The sequence below is a fragment of the Cololabis saira genome, chromosome 24 (assembly GCF_033807715.1).
Source record: "Cololabis saira isolate AMF1-May2022 chromosome 24, fColSai1.1, whole genome shotgun sequence".
NCBI lineage: Eukaryota > Metazoa > Chordata > Actinopteri > Beloniformes > Belonidae > Cololabis > Cololabis saira.
In genome coordinates this window covers 23005881-23031355 of record NC_084610.1, presented here as the reverse complement: position 1 = coordinate 23031355, position 25475 = coordinate 23005881, and the positions used below count along the sequence as shown (strand labels likewise).

At 39.7% G+C, this 25475-nt stretch overlaps 1 protein-coding gene across 1 annotated transcript; it reads left to right on the top strand.

The window, feature by feature from the left end:
- The first annotated feature begins 15572 nt into the window (after positions 1-15572).
- Positions 15573-21584, top strand: LOC133425270 (cerebellin-2-like). The gene is made up of 5 exons (XM_061716026.1): positions 15573-15813; positions 16421-16483; positions 18427-18510; positions 18590-18721; positions 20883-21584. The coding sequence occupies exons 1-5, from the start codon at positions 15576-15578 to the stop codon at positions 21164-21166; spliced, it is 801 nt and encodes a 266-aa protein (XP_061572010.1). The 5' UTR covers positions 15573-15575; the 3' UTR covers positions 21167-21584.
- The last annotated feature ends 3891 nt before the right edge of the window (positions 21585-25475 follow it).

Sequence of the window (25475 nt, the reverse complement as noted above, 5' to 3'; positions counted from 1 at the left end):
GGAAACGATTGGGGATTTGTATTGTTGGTAACCTATACATAGAGGGGACCTTTGCCTCTTTCCAGCAACCCCAAGAAAGGTTTAATTTACAGAAGAATCAGTTTTTCAGATATCTTCAGATTAGGAATTATTGTTGGCAGGGTACGCAATGTTGCCTTTTTTGTTTTGTTTTTTTGTCCTGTCCATTTTTGTTTCATCTGCTTTGTTGATGCAGGACGGTGCTTGTTTACTTGCTATTCATTTTTTGTCATCTGTCCCTTTCTGTCAGGGATTACTTTTCTCACCTTCTGTTAAAAAAAATAAAGGAAACATAACTGTTGATTGTTAATTCCTCTGTTAAATTTGTGGTTTCCCAATAAATATATTTGAAACATAAAATCAGAAGATGGCATTTTTTCAATAATATTGCAGTTTTGATGTGATTTTAGTTTTGAACTTTTTCAAACTTGTTTTGTGTTTGCTGCTGAGAAGTGATGATGATCTATTATATTACTCAATGCATGAACAAGGTTTTATCTGTACTCATTGGATTTTTCACAAATTTGAAAGGAGTAAAGGTTTACTTGTCTGTGTTTTTACAAGTTTTAAAGTTTAGTGTTTTTACAGATGTTTATTCAATTACAAGTACAGTGAAAGCAGCACTTCTTTGACATATCTCTTTGTAAATTAGCACTCGTCTTTGTTTTTAAATGTCAGAAAATCAGTGAGGGGACATGAAACTATTGAAGGTTTATTGAGGAAGCACACACAGAATTTTTCTTTATTACTTTGTTACTTTATCTATATACTTTATGGTCGTCCAACACTACTTGTACAGCCGCTGACCTAATTTAAAACAACCGACTTCTTTATCATACTGTCAGTGTTTTACACACCGACAGGCTTTCACATCCTCTCACGTTACACGCACTGCACGTGTTTGCCCTCTTTCTGAAAACTCCTGTTGCCTCAGCCTGATCTGGATAAGGTCCAGAGAACTTGTTTTGATGTGATGACCGTTTGGCTCACTCATTCTTTAAGGCTCTTGTGAATGTTCAGTGCAGTTAAGGTCAGGTGTTGATGGAGAGAAGTCCAACACGACTTCCTACAACTTTTAAAGAAATTTTTAGGGCCCGAGCACTTACAGTGCGAAGGCCCTATTGTATCTGTAGGAATTTTTATCCTTCTGACGAAATGAGGGCCTTTTTTCCCCCTAAACGTGCCCCAAAAGTCACCAAATTTTGCACCAAGCCAGGCCTGGCGAAAACTTTGATATTTAATGGTTTGCATTAATGGGTGTCGCCTAATGGCTCAACAGCACCCCCTAGAAAACTTTGTGCCTCAAGCCCCACAATACGGTTTGACGTACATGCACGAAAATCGGTACACACCTGTATCATGTCACAACTTAAATAAAAGTCTCTTGGTGCCATGGCCGAAACTGAACAGGAAGTCGGCCATCTTGAATTAATCATGTAATTTTGGCGAAATTTATGTCATTCCTTCGGCAGTACGGCCCGAACCGTAACGTGCACCCAGGTGTGTTATACATCAAAATGTGCGTCTCCATCCTGTGACAATGTGCATTACGTTTCTCAGTCAAAACCGTTACCGTGGCGATGCTAGACGCCAAAAAGCACACCCCCCCCCCCCCCTTCATCTGATTGGTCCATATTTGATAGTTCCTACTTTCTGCCATAACTTTTGAATGGTTTCACATAAAGAGTCGTGTAGGGTGTCATCGGACTCGGTTTTGAGTCCTTGACCATAATTGGTGCAAATTAGCCCCGTCCCTTCTTCTGATTGGTTTATATTTGATAGTCCCTTTTTTCTGCTATAACTTTTGAATGGTTTGACATAAAGAGTCGTGGGTGGTGTCATCGGACTTACTTTTCTAGTCCTTGACCTTTATTGGTGAAAATTGCACGTGCGAGGGCCCGTTCATCGCTGCTTGCAGCTTTAATTTTTAATTGAGTTTTTTGTTTTATTCTGCTTCTCTATATTCGCCATGACTTAATATTTTTTCTGTGATTTATATGGTTTTTACTGCCCATTTTACCTCAGTTGGAGGTTGTAAGGAAGAAGAAAGTCAGCTCATGAGACTTTTGAGGAGAAATTTTTCTTCTTGATTTTTTGTGAAGAAACTGGTCCTCACTGTGAAAATCAAACAAATAAGCTGTTTCCTCTTTGTCACTGTGTCGCTGTCACAATAACCATGGCAATAGATATTGTGTCCTTCCAACATGGCAATGCGTTCCCAAGATGGAATATGGGTGGAAAACATCATGACAAAACTCTCCATTCAGTATACGAAGGCTGTGTGCGGAGTTGCATAGAATTATAACTCACACTTTGAAGCCATGACTCATCACACCACCTAAAAAAATATTCAGTAACAGGTCCGTGGCTGATTTGAAGGGGAAAAAATACATCCTTGTAGTATGCCAATAGGTGAGTCAACAATCCACGCAGCAAGATTTCTTTTTAAATGAAACGTTTGGTAAAGATAAGATAAGATATACCGAGCCCCTAAAGGGACACAGATTTCTTTTTTTTTATAATGAGTAACTCCCATGTACTTGTTTTTACGCGCTCACGTAGAACAACTTTTAGGCGCTCACTTATAATTTTTGCGAAAGCGCGTGAAGCTTTTTAGTAAGTGCATAAACGTTTTACGTGCTCATGTAAACAACTTTACGTGCTCACTTAAAGGTTTTACGCGTGCGCCTAAAACTCATTATATATATATATTAAAAAAAATTAAAATCTGTGTCCCTTTAGGGGCTCAGTAAAGATAAGATAAGATAGTCCTTTATTACTCCCTCAATGGGGAAACTCACGTGTAAAAAGGGGGGGTAAAAAGGTAAAAAAGTAAAAGATATATATAATTACAAAAATATAAACAGTATATACATTGCAGTGGAGATAAAAAGAAAAAAAATAGTGCAAAGGAAAGAAGAACAGTGCAAAAAAGCAGATATTCACAATTTTGGTCACAACAATTTGAATACCATTTTGAGTTTTTGCAGCAATCCATTTTACTTATCCTGTGAAGGACAGAGTCATATTGATAAGTTCAGAAAAGTGTTTTTTATTGTTGTGTTTTGATGTATTTGATGTAAGCCCAGTGGATATTTAAAGCTTACAGAAGGCTGCATTTAACTGCTGCTATGTCATTTCCTGCAGTATTTCTGCCGGTGTTTTGGTCACTGCTATTATTTGTAATATATTATTTTATTTGTAATCAGCACAAATTATCTGTCCCCATATGATAAAATCCACCATCCCCCCGATTTTTTTTTTTTACAACTCGAGTACTGCTTATAAATTAAGAAAGAGCTATATAAATGTGTTTCTGAATGGGTGAATGTGACATGCAGTGTAAAACCACTTTGAATCGTCAACACGATTAGAAAGGTTAGAAATTAAAAATACACTATTTTCCACCATCTTGTAGTGGTTCTTGCTTTGCCCCAATTGCCTGTCCTGATTTCAGAAAACAATCAGACAGGGGGATTGGAGAAATAAAAGCCAGGAGAAGGAAACAGGGACACACGATGGCGAAACTTAATCATTTTATTGCTCAAGATAAAGAAGCAGCAAATATTCCAACTTTGAAAAGAAGACAAGATACTGTAGACATTTATGACTTCATTTAATTTTGTTTCAACAGAATTTACAACAAGTCCAAACTGACAATTCTTATCATCTGCCCCATTTCATGGTAAAGGAACTAGGATCAGGTAATGATTGATCTATTGTGGTTGATTAATTACAGAATTAAATACTATTTAAGGACGGGTTTACACACTCTGACAACACTGATAACCATGTATCTTCCATTGCTGCTGCTGATCTGCTCTCTCTCTGCAGCTCAGATTCAAGCAAGATGCGAGTCTGACAATGAAATTGGAGAAAATTTAAGACAAACTGTGTCGACAGGAGGAGAAGCAGGAAATGTCTCTGGCCAACAACAAACGTGTACGCAGGATATCCATGCAGTGCTGAGAGAGATGAGCGGCGTGTTGGCTGGACTGAAGGTTGAGATGAAATACTTGCAGCGTGAAAATGAAGGTATGATTCTGCATGATATACACAGTATTCGAGTTGTAAAAAAAAATCAGGGGGGATGGTGGATTTTATCATATGGGGACAGATAATTTGTGCTGATTACAATTAATATAATATATTACAAATAATAGCACTGACCAAAACACCTGCAGAAATACTGCAAGAATGACATAGCAGCAGTTAAATGCAGCCTTCTATAAGCTTTAAATATCCACTGGGCATTACACTTAAAACAAGACTTATCACTGGAAAAACCAACAATTTTCACCTGTTTCAAATAGATTTTCGATTGAAAAATCTGCATGTGGAACAAGATTTTATTGCTTGTACTGAGAAAATAAATCTTGTCCAACTGGCAGATTTTTCCTATTTATTTCAAATGAAAATTGATTTGAAACAAGTAAAAATTGTCAAATAAGTTATTTTTCTGGTGTTATTTTTTCTGGTGATGACTCTAAATGTTGAAATAGCAGTAAAACCACATTCATTGATGAAATGACATAAGGGATGGAAAGGAGGGATGGTAGTTTTACAGGGGGATGATTTGGACCGTTTTTATTTCAGGGGGGATGCCATCCCCCCTCATCCCCCCTCAACTCGAGTACTGGGTATACACAATTCAAAATGAAAACTTTAATTAGGTGTAGCCAAGTATTACACAAGTTAGTTGCATCCAGATGCTGCTGATCAAATGAATTTAACTGAACATCAGTAACCTCTGTTAAAGCAGAGATTGTTTAGTGTTGGCTGGTCTGGAGCATTTGGGTGTGTTAAAGACGTCAGCAATGACTTTAGAGAAGGACTTGTTCCTGCCAAACAAACTGTGAATGTCTATAAATCCATGTGTGTGTGTGTGTGTGTGTGTGTGTGTGTGTGTGTGTGTGTGTGTACACACTTGCGTACCTATTCAACAGTGGACCTCGCTATTGTTACACACTCACGAAGAGTGGACCTCAAAGCCAACGGGACATTTTTCAGGTCCCCTGAGGGTCATGCTTTAAATCATGCCAAAGTAATGTCTAAAACCCTCTGGTTATTTTTTTTAAATATTTTTGCAAAGAGGGGACCTGAAGGTGTGTGAGTGTTAAACTCTATACTCAGCACTGCTCCTGCTGGCTGGAGCAGGGATTGTAACGACTCATTCACACACGTCGTTTTTAACACTCCTCCATAGTGTGAATGGCTGACAGCAGCAGGCAGCCTTTCAGACTGTAGAGGGACTATTCAACAGGCTACTTTGTGAAGAAACCAGTGTCTTGAAACATGATTTATTGGTTTTGTGACAAAAGATTAAAGGCTCAGCTTTATTGGATGTCTTAAGTTTCAAATTTTCAGTGTTTCAATATAATTGTGTGCTCAATCTACACAAACAGGATTTCAATATATTTGTTAATGCACATTACAGAAAACACAATAACACAGGTTCCCTCATGGAGCAACATTCAAACTCCAAAAAGGAGGAAAAGAAAAAATAAGCTAAATTAATAATACTCTGTAAGAGATATATGACAGCTGTGTGTATCGTTTTGAAGGACATAATTAATGTTCTGTGTGTGTGTGTGTGTGTGTGTTTTACAGTACAATCAGCTAAGGTTGCTGTGCTGTATATTTAGTAGTCACAAATATGGTAAAAATACCATTAAAATAGATAATTATATGTAAAATGGCATAGAAAAATGTAACCATTGTGTTGGGGGCCCTGTAAAGATTATTTATTTTTTTTTAATGATGCCCAAAATCCTTAGCAGCACACCTGTCACATCCCAAAATATACATGCTTCAACCTTCAACTATTCAATTGTACAAATGAAATCTACTCCTGCTTGTGACCAGGCCTAGATTTTGTTTCAATAAGGAGTGAAAATACTATTCTTTGTCATTACCAGACTCTTAAATGTTCATGAGTTGTGTGATTGTTTATGTATCCATTTCCAAGCAGTTTGTAGTCAAGCTCAAACACATCATAGCAGTTGTGATGCACAGAGGTGAAAGGTCAAGTTCTTGTTATGTTTTGCAGCCATAAAACCTGAGATCCAGACTTTCAACTCTTCTGTGTAAACAGTTTAAAGTCTAGAGTCCAGAATCCAAGATTCATTCCATCGTCCAACATGTGATCCTTCCAGCATTTTGCTGTGACTTTGTCAAACTGTTAATTCTGATGTTGTTTTTGATGTTTTAGAGCAGGCGGCTAAGCTGGCAGAACAGGCAGCTACACTGGCAGAGCAGGCAGCTACACTGGAAGAGCAGGCAGCTACACTGGCAAAGCAGGCAGCTAAGCTGGCAGAACAGGCAGCTGAACTGCTCACCATTAAATCAAGAGCAAACACAACAGAAAACCATATGAACGCTCTGACAAGAGAAGGAGAAGGTTTGTGATTTCCAAAATTAGATCAGTATTGATACAACTTGAACATCGTTCACTGTAATCCAGCACTTGTGTTTTTTTCTCTCAGTGAAACGAGTGGCTTTCTCAGCGTCTTTGCTCGATTCTGGTGAGGCAACTATTGGACCATTTAACACACACACCAACCTGATCTTCAGAAACGTTGTTACAAATGTTGGAAATGCCTATAACCCAAACACAGGTAATCATGTTTGTGCATCAAAATCACATATTTTTACAATAACTTGTTGATATAATTATTTTGACTTGTATAATCTCATGAAAAAATGTGCAGTAGATATGTTCACAGCTCCCAATCTAGTGGTTTGGTTGTGACTTATCTCTAATATTCACATCACATTAAGGGAGCCCTGATCCCTTAATGCCAAACCAAAATCATTTCTATTTTTTCTGACCCAAATCATGTATCTTTTAAATCTAACCCACATGATCACAACTGGGAGTTAAGGAAAGAAACATTTTGTGGAGTGGCTCGTGGAGTTGTGGTCTCTGGTAAATTAAGGCCAATCCCAATACACCCCCTACTTTCTACCATTAGCCCTCCCTCACTACCACTACCCCTAAAAAAGAAGCCACAGATTTTAGGGCACTTGAAATCTTCCCAGGGCCCTGTCCCAATACCCCCCCTACCCCTATTTTTCAGCACCACCCCTAAATTTTGCGTTTACTGCGTGGTTTACGTTCGGGTACGTAAGCGACTGCATAGTTACGTTGGCACATACGTCACACCATATCAGGAAGCCCAGAGCCAAAAGCTGTTTTAATTTCAGCTGTAGCGCTGTTAATGTGCCACTTCTTTTAAGTTTTAATATTTTTTCAGGCGTAAAAGTAACCGTTAAGATCCCAAACCGTTAAGTTTTGGGAGAAGAGCCGCCGGGTTGGAGCAGCAGCAGCTCAACCTGCACCGTCGTCCCGGGGAGAAACCTGCAGCTCTGTGGAGAATTAGCGCTGGCTGAAAAAATCATTTAGGAAAATAAATGTTGGTTTAATACTGTAAATGAAATCTAACAGTTCCAGAGTTAAATCGATGCAGAGCCTACGGCGTAGGGTACGCCGTACGGCGCGTGTCGTTGCGTAACCTACGCCTTAGGCTCTGCGTGGTCTAACGCGGAACCATAAATCAGCCTTTATTCTGGCGAGTTTTGAAAAAGACTTCGCAACAATGAGCAATGCTAATAATAGTAATGACTTGGATTTATATAGCGCCCTTGAAGGCGCCCAGCGCACTTCACAGAGATCATTATTCATACACATTCTCTCTGGTGGTGGTAGCTACATTTTGTACCCACAGCTGCCCTGGGGCAGACTGACGGAAGCGTGGCTTTCATATCGCGCCAAACGGCCCCTCCGACCACCACCAACATTCATACACATTCAAACACATTCACACGGGGCAAGGTGGGTAAGGTGTCTTGCCCAAGGACACTACGACAGCAAACTGGGACAGAGCGAGATTCGAACCGCCGACATTCCGATCATTGGACGTCCCGCTCTACAACCTGAGCCACCTGAGCACGGCGACGGCGTGTGCTCTGCGTTGGTTTGACACAGAACCATATTTCAGGCTTAAACTAAGTACCCAAAACGTCAGACAGTTGTTGGTAGAAACTGGGGGAGAGAGAAGGACCTGAGGGGATTCTCAGGTCCAAGGAACAGTTTGGGGAATTCAGGGTTGAGAAATATTGATTCAGTTCTTCCATTTTGAAACCTGTGCCTGGATAGATTCCTAGTCTGCAGTATGCAGTCGTTTCCTTAGTCACTAGCAATGTCTTGTAACTTGGAGAGTTTCCACCACTGCTGCACATAACCATGTGTGACGGAGGTAAAGCGATTTCTTTTGTCTACATTCTTACTATATGCCTCATTTATGAAATGTCAGGATGAGTTGGAGCTTAAACTGTTCACGTACCCATGATTGAGAGTATGTCTGGGGGCCAGACAGGCCCCTAATGATATTAAAAATAATAAGTTATTAACTAACATATAATCACAAATGTTTTATTTTCGAATGTCTGTAACAGATGATGTGTCACTAATCGTGTTAGTCACCTCTTTCCCGGCTTTTCAATGCATTTATGGTCCATGTCTTTTCCCTATCCTACTATAAAAAGCAAAATGAAGTATTTGCAATGAAGTAAGCAGACAGAAAATGAGTAGAGAAAAGGAGGAACACATACAGTAAAGAGCAAATGGCCAGGAACCTGCGCTGCCTGCACAAAGGCGGAAGTCTCTCTACATGGTGCCTGCACAGCCCACTGAGCTATGAGTTTACACTTTTATAATTCATTCTGAGTTAATTTTACGCAGTATTTGTTAATCCAGAGTGAGTGTTCAGGAAAGAGGTGATTTCTATGCAAGTATTTTCAGAGATTTTTGAAAATTGCGTAAATGACCCCCTATGTACGGTGGCCGAGACCCGCCATTGCTGAAAATTAAAGAAACGCTGCAAATAAAAAGTAACGCCGCTGCAAATAAAAGAAACGCTGCAAATATAAAGAAACGCACCTGAAAATAAAATAAAAAACTACGTAAATTAAAAAGCCACAACGGAAGTGAGTTACCGGGGACTATTTTTGCCGATGCACCGGTGTTTTTTATGTGAGAGGAGAAGAAGAAGACGAAGAGGACGTAAGTGAAAAGGAAGAAATAAGAAGATCGAGGAATAAGAACAACGAACGAGAAAATACGTGAAAAGGTTGATGTTGCTACGTGTCATTTTTAATGTGCATCGACAAAAACAGTCCCCGGTAATTCACTTCCGTTGTGGCTTTTTTATTTGCGTTGTTTTTTTTATCTTATTTGCAGCAGGGTTTCTTTATATTTGCAGCATTTCTTTTTGTTTGCAGCGTTTATTTTATTTGCAGCAGCGTTTGTTTCTGTTTGCAGCGTTACTTTCATTTTCATCAATGGCGGGTCTCGGCCAACGTACCTATGTGTATACGTATCCATGACGATTAGAAAATATTAGCAAGGACCAACAAATTAGCTCTGAACACTTGCAATATGAAATGTAAATAATGAGTCAGGAGGATGAGATACTGCCTTGCTTAAATAACAGATGTGATTTGCAATCTGAACGTAACTGTAGTCATTGTATAATTTTTGTGCAAATCACATATGTGGTTGTGGGATTGGGTTTGGTTAATATAAAGGTGGCTGTTAATTCTTGATCTTTATAATGGACTTAAAAATAAATTGTAAATGCTCCACAGGGTTTTTCACAGCACCGGTGAGAGGAACCTACCACTTTGAGTTCTACATTGGTGCACATGGACATCCTTCAGAACATACTGCTGCTGTGCTGGTCCACAATGGAGGCCCTGTTTTGATTGCTTATGAACATCAGACTTCAGGGTATGCTTCTTCAGCTAATGGTGTCACTTTGCTATTAGAAGTTGGAGACGTTGTGTTTTTGCGCCAGTGGCCAAACACAAGGATTTTTGATAATCAGCATCATCACACAACCTTCAGTGGTAATCTACTTTTCATCATGTGAACAGTAACAGTTTCTTATTTTCCTTTTCACTCAGTGAACGTCATGTAGTTCTGTACAAGAAATCAGTATAGTCACTAAATATTTTGACCCAAACACATAATCTTACTATCAGAAAAAGTGTGATTTTCACTTTCATAAATTTCTCCATAACTGTACACTATGAAATACAGTGATGATACAGCTGTTACATGTGCTTGATGTACATCAAGATATGGTTTAAATATAGACTTTTAGATTTTGTTTAGGGGAAATTAAAGAGGGAAACTGACCAGCTACGATCAATGAGGTTCTTTTTAATCGACTGACTTAATATGTTCAAATGTATGTTCGATACATTGTTGTTTCAAATTAAAGCAAATCAAATTAAAGTTTATTTACCCTTCAGTCAAATCTGGATTGTTTTATTTCTATTTCATTGTTGTCCCTAAAGCAAAATCATAACAAAACTATACTTTTGTCATAGTGAAATAAAAACTCAAATATATAACAATAATACAAATGTTATGTATAGAGAAAAAATACTCCTTTCAAAGTGAAAAGTTTAGCTACTTGTTTACTTTGGAATTCATGAGAATTGGATATGAAACAAGTAACATGTGTTGTTGTGCAACACAGAGGTCTGTGTTCCAGGTATCAAGAGTTATTAATGATTTTATTCAACAATTATTAATAATTAATAAAGTAGACTATTTATCAAATTGAATTATCAAAATGACTTAATTATTCTCGGGGCACCACCTGTATTTCCAGGAAAAATGATAACTAACAGCAGGAATCAGTCTCAAAATAGGCATTATCCACCAGAACACAGTAAGAGCTGTTATTACTGCCGAATAATGTTGAAGGCGTTACAGCTCGGCTCTAGCTCTGTCAAACAGCCATTATGACAAGATTATGTGTAAAATAGACAAGGACGACTTCTTTCAATCAGAAATTTATTTACACCAGTGTCAAGCAGTTGGTAAAACAACACTTCAAATAAAGTCTGATGGCTCACATACGTAAACAGGGACAGAAATGATATAATGCAAAAAGTTCCAGTCATTCGTGTGGGGTGTGAGTAGTGTAACTTTATCATAGAGACATCGTTCAAATTTATAAACACTTGCCCCGAGTGGCACTAACAGACCTTATTACCTCATCATGCTAATTATTTCGATTTTCTAGATATTTAACTTTCAATTTAAAAAAAAATTCAATTTTATTTTGGACACTTGTTGCTAGGCAACGGTTTATCGTACAGTCATCATTACAACATTGTCAAACCTGGGACGCGTTGTACTAAAACATATTTTAGTCTCATCATGCTAGCTATTACGCTTTTTGAGATATTGAGCTATTTAAATTTTCAAGCAAACAGAAATTTGGACGCTTGTTGCTCGGCAACACGATATTGCAGAGACATCGATCCAACGTTAAAAGGCTCGGAACGATGTGGACTACAACTTACTGAGCTTTCATTAGGTTGTTGTTTTCAACTTTTGAGATATTGAATCCAAATTGTCCCATTCAATCCTATGGGGCTTGTTACCATGGCAACAAAACCTATGCATTTTTATCGGGGAGAATATGAATAAATAATCCGTTAATGTGGCCCGAACCGGAACGTGCATCCAGGTCTTGGTTTGGTTTATTGGCCATTATTAATAACCCCCAACATGAACAGAACCACCTCCGACACAACCAAAACAACCTTAAACACAACCGGTACCACCTTAAACAAAAGCAGCAAGAGGGGACGAATGGGCAGTAGTGCATGCCCATGTCAAGATTTCCTGAAATTTTCTAGTTAGGGCCCGACCACTTACAGTGCAAAGGCCCTATTGTATCTGTAGGAATTTTTCTTGTTGTTTTTCTCTTCTTCCGACAAAATGAGGGCCTTTTGCCCCCCTAAACGTGCCCCGGAAGTCACCATTTTGCGCACAAGCCAGGCCTGGCTTTTTAATTGAAGTGAATGTTTTTATTATGGAACATATGGAACAAATCTGTCAGTGGTTGACATTTCCCCCAGTTCGTGTTTCTGTTTTGCCCCGCCTGTCTTTCATCTGCCCTGATTGTTCACACCTGTGTCTCGTTACCCCCTTGTGTATATCTGGTCTTGTCTTTCCCTTGATCCTTGTGGTTCCATCCTGTTTCCTTCCTCCATGTGTCCTGCCAAGTTTTCAGTTTTTGCTCTAGTGTTTTTTGTTAATCCTGCTCTGCAGGGTTTTTGGTTCTTGCCTTTTTTCAAACCCTTTTTGCTGAACTCCTGCATCTTGCTCTCCTGCATCTGGGTCCTCATCCAACCACTCCGTGACAAAATCTACCTTCATACAGTTTCCTGCTACAGGATAAACATCAATAGTTAATTTAGAAATGAATTTTGGACATGTTGTATTTATTTTGAAAATAATCTGTGCATCCAAACTCACTTCTGCTGAAATTGTCTATTGTCTATTGCTGAATAAGTCTATTGGAAGATTTCAGTAACCTTTTTAAAGCAGATTCGTGTAAGATCACGAGCAGTATATACATTTGATATAGACGGAGCTTTAGAAAGCTATAGACAGACATTTAAAATCAGAAGATTACATTTTTTCAACAATATTGCAGTTTTGATGTGATTTTAGTTTTTAACTTTTTCAAACTTGTTTTCTGTTTGCTGCTGAGAAAGTTGTGATGATGATCTATTATATTACTCAATGCATGAACAAGGTTTTATCTGTACTCATTGGATTTTTCACAAATTTGAAAGGAGTAAAGGTTTACTTGTCTGTGTTTCTACAAGTTTTAAAGTTTAGTGTTTTTACAGATGTTTATTCAATTACAAGTACAGTGAAAGCAGCACTTCTTTGACATATCTCTTTGTAAATTAGCACTCGTCTTTGTTTTTAAATGTCAGAAAATCAGTGAGGAGACATGAAACTATTGAAGGTTTATTGAGGAAGCACACACAGAATTTTTCTTTATTACTTTATGTTACTTTATCTATATACTTTATGGTCGTTCAACACTACTTACTTGTACAGACGCTGACCTAATTTAAAACAACCGACTTCTTTATCATACTCTCAGCGTTTTACACGTACACACCGACAGGCTTTCACATCCTCTCACGTTACGCGCCTGCACGTGTTTGTCCTCTTTCTGAAAACTCCTGTTGCCTCAGCCTGATCTGGATAAGGTCCAGAGAACTTGTTTTGATGTGATGACCGTTTGGCTCACTCATTCTTTAAGGCTCTTGTGAATGTTCAGTGCAGTTAAGGTCAGGTGTTGATGGAGAGAAGTCCAACACGACTTCCTACAACTTTTAAAGACATTTTTAGGGCCCGAGCACTTACAGTGCGAAGGCCCTATTGTATCCGTAGGAATTATTCTTTATTCTTTATCCTTCTGACGAAATGAGGGCCTTTTTGCCCCCCTAAACGTGCCCCAAAAGTCACCAAATTTTGCACTTAAAGGTATTGTGACATCATTTTTAACATGCTTTTAACACTATTAAAAGTCTTGGCCAACATCCCTCAAATGTGTCTAAAAGAGTGTAACAAGAAAAACTTCACTCTAGTACTCTATTCCTGGCTTTTTATTACAGTGTTTTTTTGCGCCGTGAAAAATGCTTCCTTTCCCCCCTTTCCTGTCAATCATTGCTCCGCTCCTCCTCCAAACCTCCTCCTCCTCCAGCCATACGCTCACAGCGGCGTCGGAGAGCGACAGGCGAAGCATGCACGGAAAAGCAGGAGGGCGAACCACAGCAAACAATCATAAAAATAAAGGCATGCAAGCAGCACTGTCCCCTTGTCTTAAGTCCAGTCAGTGGCCGCGGGTCTTCTTAGCAGTTTTCCTCCGGTGATTAGAACAAAAGAGGCTCTAAACTACTCCGTGTTAAGCCTCATTTATGGTTCCGCGTTAAATCGACGCAGAGCCTACGCCGTAGGGTTCGGCGTATGCTGCGCGTCGCCGCGTAACCCTACGCCGTAGGCTCTGCGTCGGTGTAACGCGGAACCATAAATCAGCCTTTATGGTGCGCTGGAGAGGAGAGGAGACAGGGAGCTGGGTGGAGGGGGCGGTGATTTAGCGGATCGTTACGTAACGATCCGCCACCAAACCACATGCGCCGTTTTTGCATAGTTATGCGGAAAATCCCAGAAAGCACACAATACACTGAATGTTAAAAGTTTGTTGTTTTTTGGGTGTAATTGATGTCAAGACACCCAACAAAACAGAAAAAATCAAGAAAAATGTGTTTTTCATGTCACAATCCCTTTAAACCAGGCCTTTAGTCACCTCGTCTTCACACAGGAAGACTTAATTTAATTCTAAACAGTTATACCACAGTTATTTACTCCAATTCCTCATCATTTCACTTCTTATGTTACAAGACAAATGAATCATGTTAACTGTAGAGAAATCACAACACTGAATTTTCACAAATGGCAACTTTATTGTTAAAATATATAAATAACATGTATGCACTATTGCTGGCTCAAGGAAGGACCGCGCGTCTTCCGGATGTTTCGTCGAAGCTTCAGGTGCATTGTTTGGCAGATCTGAAAACACAGAAGAAAAATGTATTACGGTACTGAGCCGCTCCCCCGGAGCCCCCGGGTTCGGAGCTCCGGGTTCGGAGCTCCGAACCCGGGGCTCCTCGACGGTCCGGCAGCAGCTCCGGTGCTCCGGAGCTAAGCTAAATACTTAGCCCATGCAAAGATCATACAAATATAAATAACATAAAAAAAAGGAACTTACCGCTGACTCGTGTGCAGTTTCCGGGTCCGTGCTGTTGGAACTGATCCTTTTATGAGGGTAAATGTCGATGCAAAACCTCATTTTAACTCTCCCTCGCTGTTGAAACAGGTGGAAAACAGTCACCACTGCTGAACAATGACTGAAGCTCCAGCCGGCTGAGCTGGTTGTGGGCGTGGTTTCAGCAGCGGAGGCTGAACCTATGGAAATCTGCTCCCGTCGTGACGTCACGACGGGAGCAGATTTCACGTGACACTGGGGGATTCTGTCGGGCGGGGGTCACAGACCTTGCAGAAATTCATGGGATATCATCTCCCCTCTACTGGCAGGGTGAGGGGAGACCACTTTATATATGTTAAAACAAGAAAAAACGTGTTTTTCACAATAGGTCCCCTTTAAGAAAGAGCTATATAAATGTGTTTCTGAATGGGTGAATGTGACATGCAGTGTAAAACCACTTTGAATCGTCAACACGATTAAAAAGGTTAGAAATTAAAAATACACTATTTTCCACCATCTTGTAGTGGTTCTTGCTTTGCCCCAATTGCCTGTCCTGATTTCAGTCAGGACAACCCTGCGCCAGGAAGCACTTCAGAAATAAAAGCCAGGAGAAGGAAACAGGGACACACGATGGCGAAACATAATCATTTTATTGCTCAAGATAAAGAAGTAGCAAATATTCCAACTTTGAAAAGGAGGCAAGATACTGTAAACATTTATGACTTTCATTTAATTTTGTTTCAACAGAATTCACAACAAGTCCAAACTGACAATTCTTATCATCTGCCCCATTTCATGGTAAAGGAAATAGGATCAGGTAATGATTGATCAATCTTGGTTGATTAATTACAGAATTAAATCCTATTTAAGGACGGGTTTACACACTCTGACAACATCATAACCATGTTTCTTCCATTGCTGCTGCTGATCTGCTCTCTCTCTGCAGCTCAGATTCAAGCAGAGTCTGACAATGAACTTGGAGAAAATTTAAGACAAACTGCGTCAACAGGAGGAGAAGCAGGAAATGTCTCTGGCCAACAACAAACGTGTCTGCAGGATATCCATGCAGTGCTGAGAGAGATGAGCGGCGTGTTGGCTGGACTGAAGGTTGAGATGAGATACTTGCAGCGTGAAAATGAAGGTATGATTCTGTGTGGTATACACAATTCAAAATGAAAACTTTATTTAGGAGTAGCCAAGTATTACACAAGTTAGTTGCATCCAGATGCTGCTGATCAAAATAATTTAACTGAACATCAGTAACTGTTAAAGCAGAGATTGTTTAGTGTTTGCTGGTCTGGAGTATTTGGGTGTGTTAAAGACGTCAGCAATGACTTTAGAGAAGGACTTGTTCCTACCAAACGAACTGTGAAGGTATGTGTGTGTGTGTGTAGACTTGCGTACCTATTCAACAGTGGACCTCGGCATTGTTACACACTCACGAACAGTGGACCTCAAAGCCAACTGGGGACATTTTTCAAGTATTACACAAGTTAGTTGCATCCAGATGCTGCTGATCAAATGAATTTAACTGAACATCAGTAACCTCTGTTAAAGCAGAGATTGTTTAGTGATTGTTTAGATTGTTTAGAGAAGGACTTGTTCCTGCCAAACAAACTGTGAAGGTCTATATATCTGTGTGTGTGTGTGTGTGTGTGTGTGTGTGTGTGTGTGTGTGTGTGTGTGTGTGTGTGTGTGTGTGTGTGTGTGTGTGTGTGTGTGTGTGTGTGTGTGTGTGTGTTTTACAGTACAATCAGCTAAGGTTTATCAACTGGAGTCTCAAAATACGGAGCTGAATCAACGGTACCAAGGTATGTGGTGTATATTTAGTAGTCACAAATATGGTAATGATGGTTAAAAATACCATTAAAATACATAATTGTATGTAAAATAGCATCAAAAAATGTAACCATTGTGTTGGGGGCCCTGTAAAGATTCTTTTTTTTTTTTGAATTACGCCCAAAATCCTTAGCAGCACACCTGTCACATCCCAAAATATACATGCTTCAACTTTCAACTTTTCAATTGTACTAATTAAATCTACTCCTGTCTGTGACCAGGCCTAGATTTAGTTTCAATAAGGAGTGCAACTCAACTCTTCTGTTTAAACAGTTTAAAGTCTGGAGTCCAGAATCCAAGATTCATTCCATCGTCCAACATGTGATCCTTCCAGCATTTTGCTGTGACTTTGTCAAACTGTTAATTAGGGCCCGAGCACTTACAGTGCGAAGGCCCTATTGTATCTGTAGGAATTCTTTTTATTATTTTCCTTCTGACGAAAGGGCCTTTTTTTCCCCCTAAACGTGCCCCAAAAGTCACCAAATTTTGCATGCAAGCCAGGCCTGACGATAAATTTGATATTTCATGGTTTGCATTAATGGGCGTGGCCTAATGGCTCAACAGCGCCCCCTAGAAAACCTTTCTCTGCCATAACTTTTGAACGGGTTGTGATAAAGACATGTGGGTGGTGTCATCAGACTCGGTATTGAGACCTTGACCTCCATTAACCTGAATTAGCCCCGCCCCTTCTTCTGATTGGTTGTCCCCATTTTCTGTTATAACTTTTGAATGGTTTGACATAGAGAGTTGTGGGTGGTGTCATCAGGCTTGGTTTTGAGTCCTTGGACATAATTGGTGCAAATTTGCCCTGCCCCTTTTTCTGATTGATTGATATGTGATAGTTCCGATTTTCTGCAATAACTTTTGAATGGTTTGATATAGAGAGTCGTGGGTGGTGTCATCCGCTAAATGTTCAGGCCTGAAGAATCTACATGCAAGTCATACAAGCTTCCACTGCAGCCTACACGTGCACAAGGGTGCGAGGGCCCGTTCATCGCTGCTTGCAGCTTTAATTCTTTCTTTCTTCTGACAAAAGGAAGGCCTTTTTGCCCCTCTAAACGTGCCCCAAAAGTCACCAAGTTTTGCACGCAAGCCAGGCCTGGCGAAAAATTTGATATTTAATGGTTTATATTAATGGGCGTGGCCTAATGGCTCAACAGCGCCCCCTAGAAAACTTTGTGCCTCAAGCCCCACGATACGGTTGGATGTACATGCACGAAAATCGGTACACACCTGTATCATGTCACAACTTAAAGAAAAGTCTCTTGGCGCCATGGACGTAACCGAACAGGAAGTGGGCCATTTTGAATTAATCGTGTAATTTTGGCGTAATTTATGCCATTCCTTCGGCAGTTAATACGGCCCGAACCGTAATGTGCACCCAGGTGTGTTATACATCAAAATGTGCGTCTCCATCGCGCATTACTTTTCTCAGTCAAAAGCATTACCGTGGCGACGCTACACGCCAAAAAGCACGCCCCCCCTTCATCTGATTGGTCCATATTTGATAGTTCCCCAAAAGTCACCAAATTTTGCACGCAAGCCAGGCCTGGTGATAAATTTGATATTTCATGGTTTGCATTAATGGGCGTGGCCTAACGGCTCAACAGCGCCCCCTAGAATACTTTTCTCTGCCATAACTTTTGAACGGGTTGTGATAAAGACATGTGGGTGGTGTCATCAGACTCGGTATTGAGACCTTGCCCGCCATTGGCCTGAATTAGCCCTGCCCCTTCTTCTGATTGGTTGTCCCCATTGTCTGTTATAACTTTTGAATGGTTTGAGATACAGAGTAATGGGTGGTGTCATCGGACTTGGTTTTGAGTCCTTGACCTTAATTGGTGCAAATTGCGCGCGCAAGGGCCCGTTCATCGCTGCTTGCAGCTTAATTCTGATGTTGTTTTTGATGTTTTAGAGAATGCAGCTGAACTGCTCACCATTAAATCCAGAGCAAACGCAACAGAAAACCATGTGAACGCTCTGACAAGAGAAGGAGAAGGTTTGTGATTTCCAAAATTAGATCAGTATTGATACAACATTGTTCACTGTAATCTAACACTTGTGTTTTACTCTCTCAGTGAAACGAGTGGCTTTCTCAGCGTCTTTGGTCGCTTCTGGTACAGCAACTCTTGGACCATCTAACATAGACATGAACCTGATCTTCAGAAACGTTGTTACAAATGTTGGAAATGCCTATAACCCAATCACAGGTAATCATATTTAGTCAGTGAACAGAAGCTCTGTTTGTGTCATCTGTGACAATCTGACCTCTCCACTACTTGTCACAGAGTAAACTAAGCACCCAAAACTAAGTACCCAAAATGTCAAACAGTTGTTGGTAGAAACTGAGGAGAGAGAAGGACCTGAGGTAGTATTTGTTAATCCAGAGTGAGTGTTCAGGAAAGAGGTGATTTCTATTAGGGGTGGGACGATACAGGTAAGTCCCAATTCGATACTTTGGCGATATGTGGCACAGGATATCGATAATATCACGATATTTTCGATATTCGATATATCGATATATCGGTAAGAGCGATATATCACGATATATGGGACTGAAAAAGAAAAAATACCTATAAAAAGGAAAACGTCTGTAGTTATGCATTTATTCAATGCCAAAACTTCATACAAGAAAGTGCATTTGTATATTTCCTCACTGTCTCCTAGGCTTGTAAATGTAAACACTGTACAGCTGGACAAATTAAAGTGCATGAACATTAATAACATGTTTAATATAAACCAGGACAGTGCACTGCTTTGTTTCTAATACTGAAAAGTCAGTAAGCAACTTAATTTTGCACAGTACCTCACTGCCTCCTAGGGCTGGGTATCTATTCAAATGTCAAGAATTGATCCGATTCTAAAGATTCAGAATCGATTATCACCATTTGATTCGATTTGATCCGATATTGATGTGGATTAGTGTTATTAAAAAAAATGTTTGCGCTGTTGCCTGAATTATATGACTGTAAAATAACTAGTGAAATAATAATTTCACAAATAATTATTGTGCAATAACTAAGAAATAAATAACTCAAATAGGCTTTTCAATATCCCTTCTTTTCCAATATCCTTTTACCCTGTTTAATTTATTCTGTCACCACACACACATATTGAAGCATCAGGCATTTTTCACTTCACTTGTCATGACAAACTGTATCCGATAACAGAAGAAACCAAACAAGCTACAATAAATATAAATAATATGAACTTCATTGAACTAATATAACATTTTGAAATTTAAGCTGAAATATACAAAGCATGAACAGTGGTTGTGCACGGGTGGGCGTGTGTCTGTGTGTGTCCTTGTGTAAAGGCTGATTTATGGTTCCGCGTTACTCAACGCAGATTTACGCCGTAAGGTACGCGGCGACACGCACCGTACTGTACGCGTCGCCTCGTACCCCACGGCGTAGGCTCTGCGTTGGTGTAACGCGGAACCATAAATCAAGCTTAACGTGTCTGGTGATTCAATGATCTGCAAGTTTTCCCAGCACACGGAAGGATACGAGCGAGGATCACTTACAGAGTGAAAAGCATAAACCTTACAACACAAAAAGACTGACGATCATTTACTTTAACGGCGTCTGTAATAGGTGGAATAATTTTGTATTACAGTACGAGCCGCTCTCCTCACGTGGAGCGCAAGCGGAGCGGGGTCCGTTTCTTAACGCAGCTGGCTGTCTGTGCGAGCGGAGATTAACGCACATGGCAGCATAAACACAGACTCAAACAGCAAGTAATTTCCAGCATTAACAGTGCTGCTCAGCTCGCTGTCTGTGTATGAAGTAAACCGGTCGTTCTGTATTTTCTGAGCTGGTTTCTCAGGCGGCCGCTTCGACGTTTGTTTTGTTCACGAGGGCAGCGGGGGCGGGCGGGGCAGAGCTTGAACAATAGTGCGGTGACAACCGCGTAAACCATTATGTGTGTTGTAATAAAATATCGATATTAGCCGACAGTATATCGATTATTTATTGAAACAGAGAGCACAACAATATATTGAAATATCGATTTTTTTTCCCACCCCTAATTTCTATGCTAATACTTTCAGAGATTTTTGAAAATTGCGTAAATGAGCCCGTATGTGTATAAATTACCATAGTAACCATTACGATTAGAAAATATCAGCAAAGACCAACAAATTAGCTCTGAACACTTGCAATATGAAATGTAAATAACGAGTCGGGAGGATGAGATACTGCCCTGCTTAAATAACAGATGTCATTTGCAATCTGAACGTAACTGTAGTCATTGTACAATTTTTGTGCAAATCACATATGTTGTTGTGGGATTGGGTTTGGTTAATATAAAGGTGGCTGTTAATTATTGATCTTTATAATGGACTTAAAAATAAATGTAAATGCTCCACAGGGTTATTCACAGCACCGGTGAGAGGAGCCTACCACTTTGAGTTCTACATTAATGGAGCGGCATTTCATACACATGGTACTGGTGCTGCGCTGTTCAAGAATGAAGAGAGTGTTTTTGTGGCTTTTGAACTGCAGACTTCAGGGTCTGCTAATTCAGCTAATGGTGTCACTTTGATATTAGAAGTTGGAGATGTTGTGTTTTTGCGCCAGCCGCGAAGCACAAGGATTAATGGAAGTACGTTACACCGCAACACCTTCAGTGGTAATCTACTTTTCATCATGTGAACAGTAACAGTTTCTTATTCTCCTTTTCACTCAGTGAACGTCATGTACTTCTGTACGAGAAATCAGTATAGTCACTATATATTTTGACCCAAACACATAATCTTACTATCAGAAAAAGTGTGATTTTCGCTTTCATAAATGTCTGCATTTCCATAACTGTACACTATAAAATACAGTGATGAAATGTTCTAGGAAGATGTTCCTATGATATTGATTTAGAGAAGTGGAGATGTTTATAGGAGCATGTTAAAAAGTTACCAAGGCTTGTTGATTGTTCTATCTCACAATGTTAGATACCCTTCCTGTATCCAGATCAGCTTTAGAACCCACTAACACGCTCCTTGGACCACAGTGTCCACTTACCTATACCTGGTGTACCAAATAAAATCATGTGGCTTCTGAGCTGTTACATGTGCTTGATCTATGTACTGTCCTGTGTAATTGTAATTTGTATTTGTGTTTTGTTGTAATGTAAAGCGTCTTTGAGTGCCCTGAAAAGCGCTATATAAATAAAATGTATTATTGTTATTATTATCTACATCAAGATGTGGTTTGAATATAGACTTTTAGATTTTGTTTAGGGGAAATTAAAGAGGGAAACTGACCAGCTACAATCAATGAGGTTATTTTTAATCAACTGACTTAATATGTTCAAATGTCAACATTGTTGTTTAAAATTAAAGCTTTAAGTTTATTTACCCTTCAGTCAAATCTGGATTGTTTTATTTCTATTTCATTGTTGTCCCTAAACCAAAATCATAACAAAACTATACTTTTGTCATAGTGAAACAAAAACTCAAATATATAACAATAATACAAATTGTATGTATAGAGAAAAAATACTCATTTCAAAGTGAAAAGTTTAGCTACTTGTTTACTTTGGAATTGATGAGAATTGGATATGAAACAAGTAACGTGTAAAGATGAACGTTTCACTCAACGTGGTGACATCTATTATTATGGGCATGCCCAGTAGTGGCATGACCATATTGCAATCGTCCAGAATGGCCCAATGGGTAATGTTGCTAGCATTTTGCTAACAAGCTAAAGTCGCAAAAGTCCCACGTCACACCAGCGGGTGTACAGCATGACCCCGCTCTGATGTGGAAAATAAATCCCCCAAAACTAAAACGCGCCCGAAAAGACAAGGAAAAACATGACAATGAAGGCGATATAATGGTATACAGAAAAGGTTTCCCTTTTCTTATTATTATTCCACACGTTTTTTTCGTCCGTTAATGCGGCCCGAATTGCAACGTGCACCCATACATGGCATACATCGTTGGATGCGTCTCCATTGTGCCTCGATGGGCATTTCTTTTCTCAGTCAAAAGTGTTACCGTGGTAACGATGCCAAAAAGCAAAAAAAAATATGAAAATTTGGACGCTTATTGCTTGGCCGAACTTTATCATAGAGAAATCGTTTACATTTATAAACACTCGGACCGAGTGGCACGAAAGGACCTTACAACCTTACATTATTTCGGTTTCAATTTAAAAAAAAATTCCATCGCTTGTTGCTCGGCAACACGATATCGCAGAGACATCAATTCAACGTTAAAAGGCTTGAGTTGCTGTGAACTACAACATACTGAGGTTTCATTAGGCTGTTGTTTAAAACTTTTGAGATATTGAAGCCAAATTGTCCCATTCTATCCTATGGGGCTTGTTACCATGGCAACAAAACCTATGCATTTTTATCGGGGAGAATATGAATAAATCATCCGTTAATGTGGCCCGAACCGGAACGTGCATCCAGGTCTTGGTTTGGTTTATTGGCCATTATTAATAACCCCAAATATGGCCAGAACCCCCTCCGACACAACCAAAACAACCTTAAACACAACCGGTACCACCGCAAACAAAAGAAGCGAGAGGGGACGAATGGGCAGTAGGGCATTCCCATATCAAGATTTCCTGAAATTTTCTAGTTAGGGCCCGACCACTTACAGTGCAAAAGCCCTATTGTATCTGTAGGAATTTTTCTTGTTTTTTTTTTTCTTCCTCCGACAAAATAGGGGCCTTTTGCCCCCCTAAACGTGCCCCGAAAGTCACCATTCTGCACGCAAGCCAGGCCTGGCTTTTTAATTGAAGTGAATGTTTTTATTATGGAACATATTTTTTTTTTAATGAAGCAACATTATTTTGATTGAATATTAAAGACACAAATCTGTCAGTGGTTGACATTTCCCCCAGTTTGTGTTTCTGTTCTGCCCCGCCTGTTTTCCATCTGCCCTGATTGTTCACACCTGTGTCTCGTTACCCCCTTGTGTATTTCTGGTCTTGTCTTTCCCTTGCTCTGGGTGGTTCAGCCCTGTTTCCTTCCTCCATGTGTCCTGCCAAGTTTTCAGTTTTTGCTCTAGTGTTTTTTGTTAATCCTGCTCTGCAGCGTTTTTGGTTCTTGCCTTTTTTTTTTAAATAAACCCTTTTTGCTGAACTCCTGCCTCTCGCTCTCCTGCATCTGGGTCCTCATCCAACCACTGCGTGACAAAATCTACCTTCATACAGTTTCCTGCTACAGGATAACCATCAATAGTTCATTTAGAAATGAATTTTGGACATGTTGTATTTATTTTGAAAATAATCTGTGCATCCAAACTCACTTCTGCTGACATTGTTCTGAAAAAGTTAACTCTATTGGAAGATTTCAGTAACCTTTTTAAAGCCGATTGGTGTAAGATCACAAGCAGTAGGCCCTATATCATTTGATATAGATGGAGCTTTAGAAAGCTATAGATAGACATTTAAAATCAGAAGATGACATTTTTTCAACAATATTGCAGTTTTGATGTGATTTTAGTTTTGAACTTTTTCAAACTTGTTTTCTGTTTGCTGCTGAGAAAGTTGTGATGATGATCAATTATATTACTCAATGCATGAACAAGGTTTTATCTGTACTCATTGGATTTGCACGTGTTTGCCATCTTTCTGAAAACTCCTGTTGTCTCAGCCTGATCTGGATAAGGTCCAGAGAACTTGTTTTGATGTGATGACCGTTTGGCTCGTCATTCTTTAAGACTCTTGTGAATGTTCGGTGCAGTTAAGGTCAGGTGTTGATGGAGAGAAGTCCAACATTTATTCTTCTGACGAAATGAGGGCCTTTTGCCCCCCTAAACGTGCCCCTAAAGTCACCAAATTTTGCACGCAAGCCAGTCCTGACAAAAAATTAGATATTTAATGGTTTGCATTAATGGGCGTGGCCTAATGGCTCAAAAGCGCCCCCTAGAAAACTTTGTGCCTCAAGCCCCACAATACGGTTTGACATACATGCACGAAAATCGGTACACACCTGTATCATGGCGCAACTTAAAGAAAAGTCTCTTGGCGCCATGGCCAAAACCGAACAGGAAGTCGGCCATTTTTAATTAATTGTGGGTGGTGTGATCGGACTCAGTTTTGAGTCCTTGAACATAATTGCTGCAAATTAGCTCCGCCTCTTCATCTGATTGGTCGATATCTGATAGTTCCTACTTTCTGCCATAACTTTTGAATGGTTTGATATACAGAGTCGTGGGTGGTTTCATCTGCTAAATGTCCAGCCCTGAAGAATCTACATCAAGTCATACAAGCTTCCACTGCAGCCTGAACGTGCACAAGGGTGCGAGGGCCCGTTCATCGCTGCTTGCAGCTTCAATTATTATTATCTTATTTGTGACTTTTTAAAAATGTGCAAGGTCCCTAAAAGAAAAAACAACAAAATATATAACTTTTAGAGAGCTCACGACAACTGGATATCTTATGAGTTGTGTTTTGTATATTTTAATGATTTTTTTTATGACTGACTTTTCTAAAAATCTATGTCGTATAGTATGAGGAATAAAATAAAACGTCTGCAGATATGCAAGTTTTTACTTGCCTCTTTATTTCATAGAAATGCTTTTTTTCAGTTTGCATTTGCTTAATAAATCAAAGCATGATTGATTTCATACAGACACCATTGATTCTGTTTCATAACTGTCAATATACTCCAGTTAAACCTATCCTGTGATACAAACAGGTTATGAAATAGTTCACCCATGTTGAAATAGTCAGAATGATCCCTTCATTTCTTTCAAACTAAAATAGGGAAAAGAACCAGAACTGTTCTGTCATTCCAGACCGGATCCTTCATCGAGGTCGAGGAGCTGGGGGACTCTGACGTTAGTGTTGTTGCCTTCTTTCACATACACCATGCCCCAGTGAGCGCCCAGAGAGGTGATCCCGGCACTATTGAAGCGGCCGCTCAGCATCCTGAGCTCCGCGTCTTGGTGGACTGGGTAGAAGTTGAAGGATGTCTGCAAAACATACACACAAAAATATAAGGAAATAC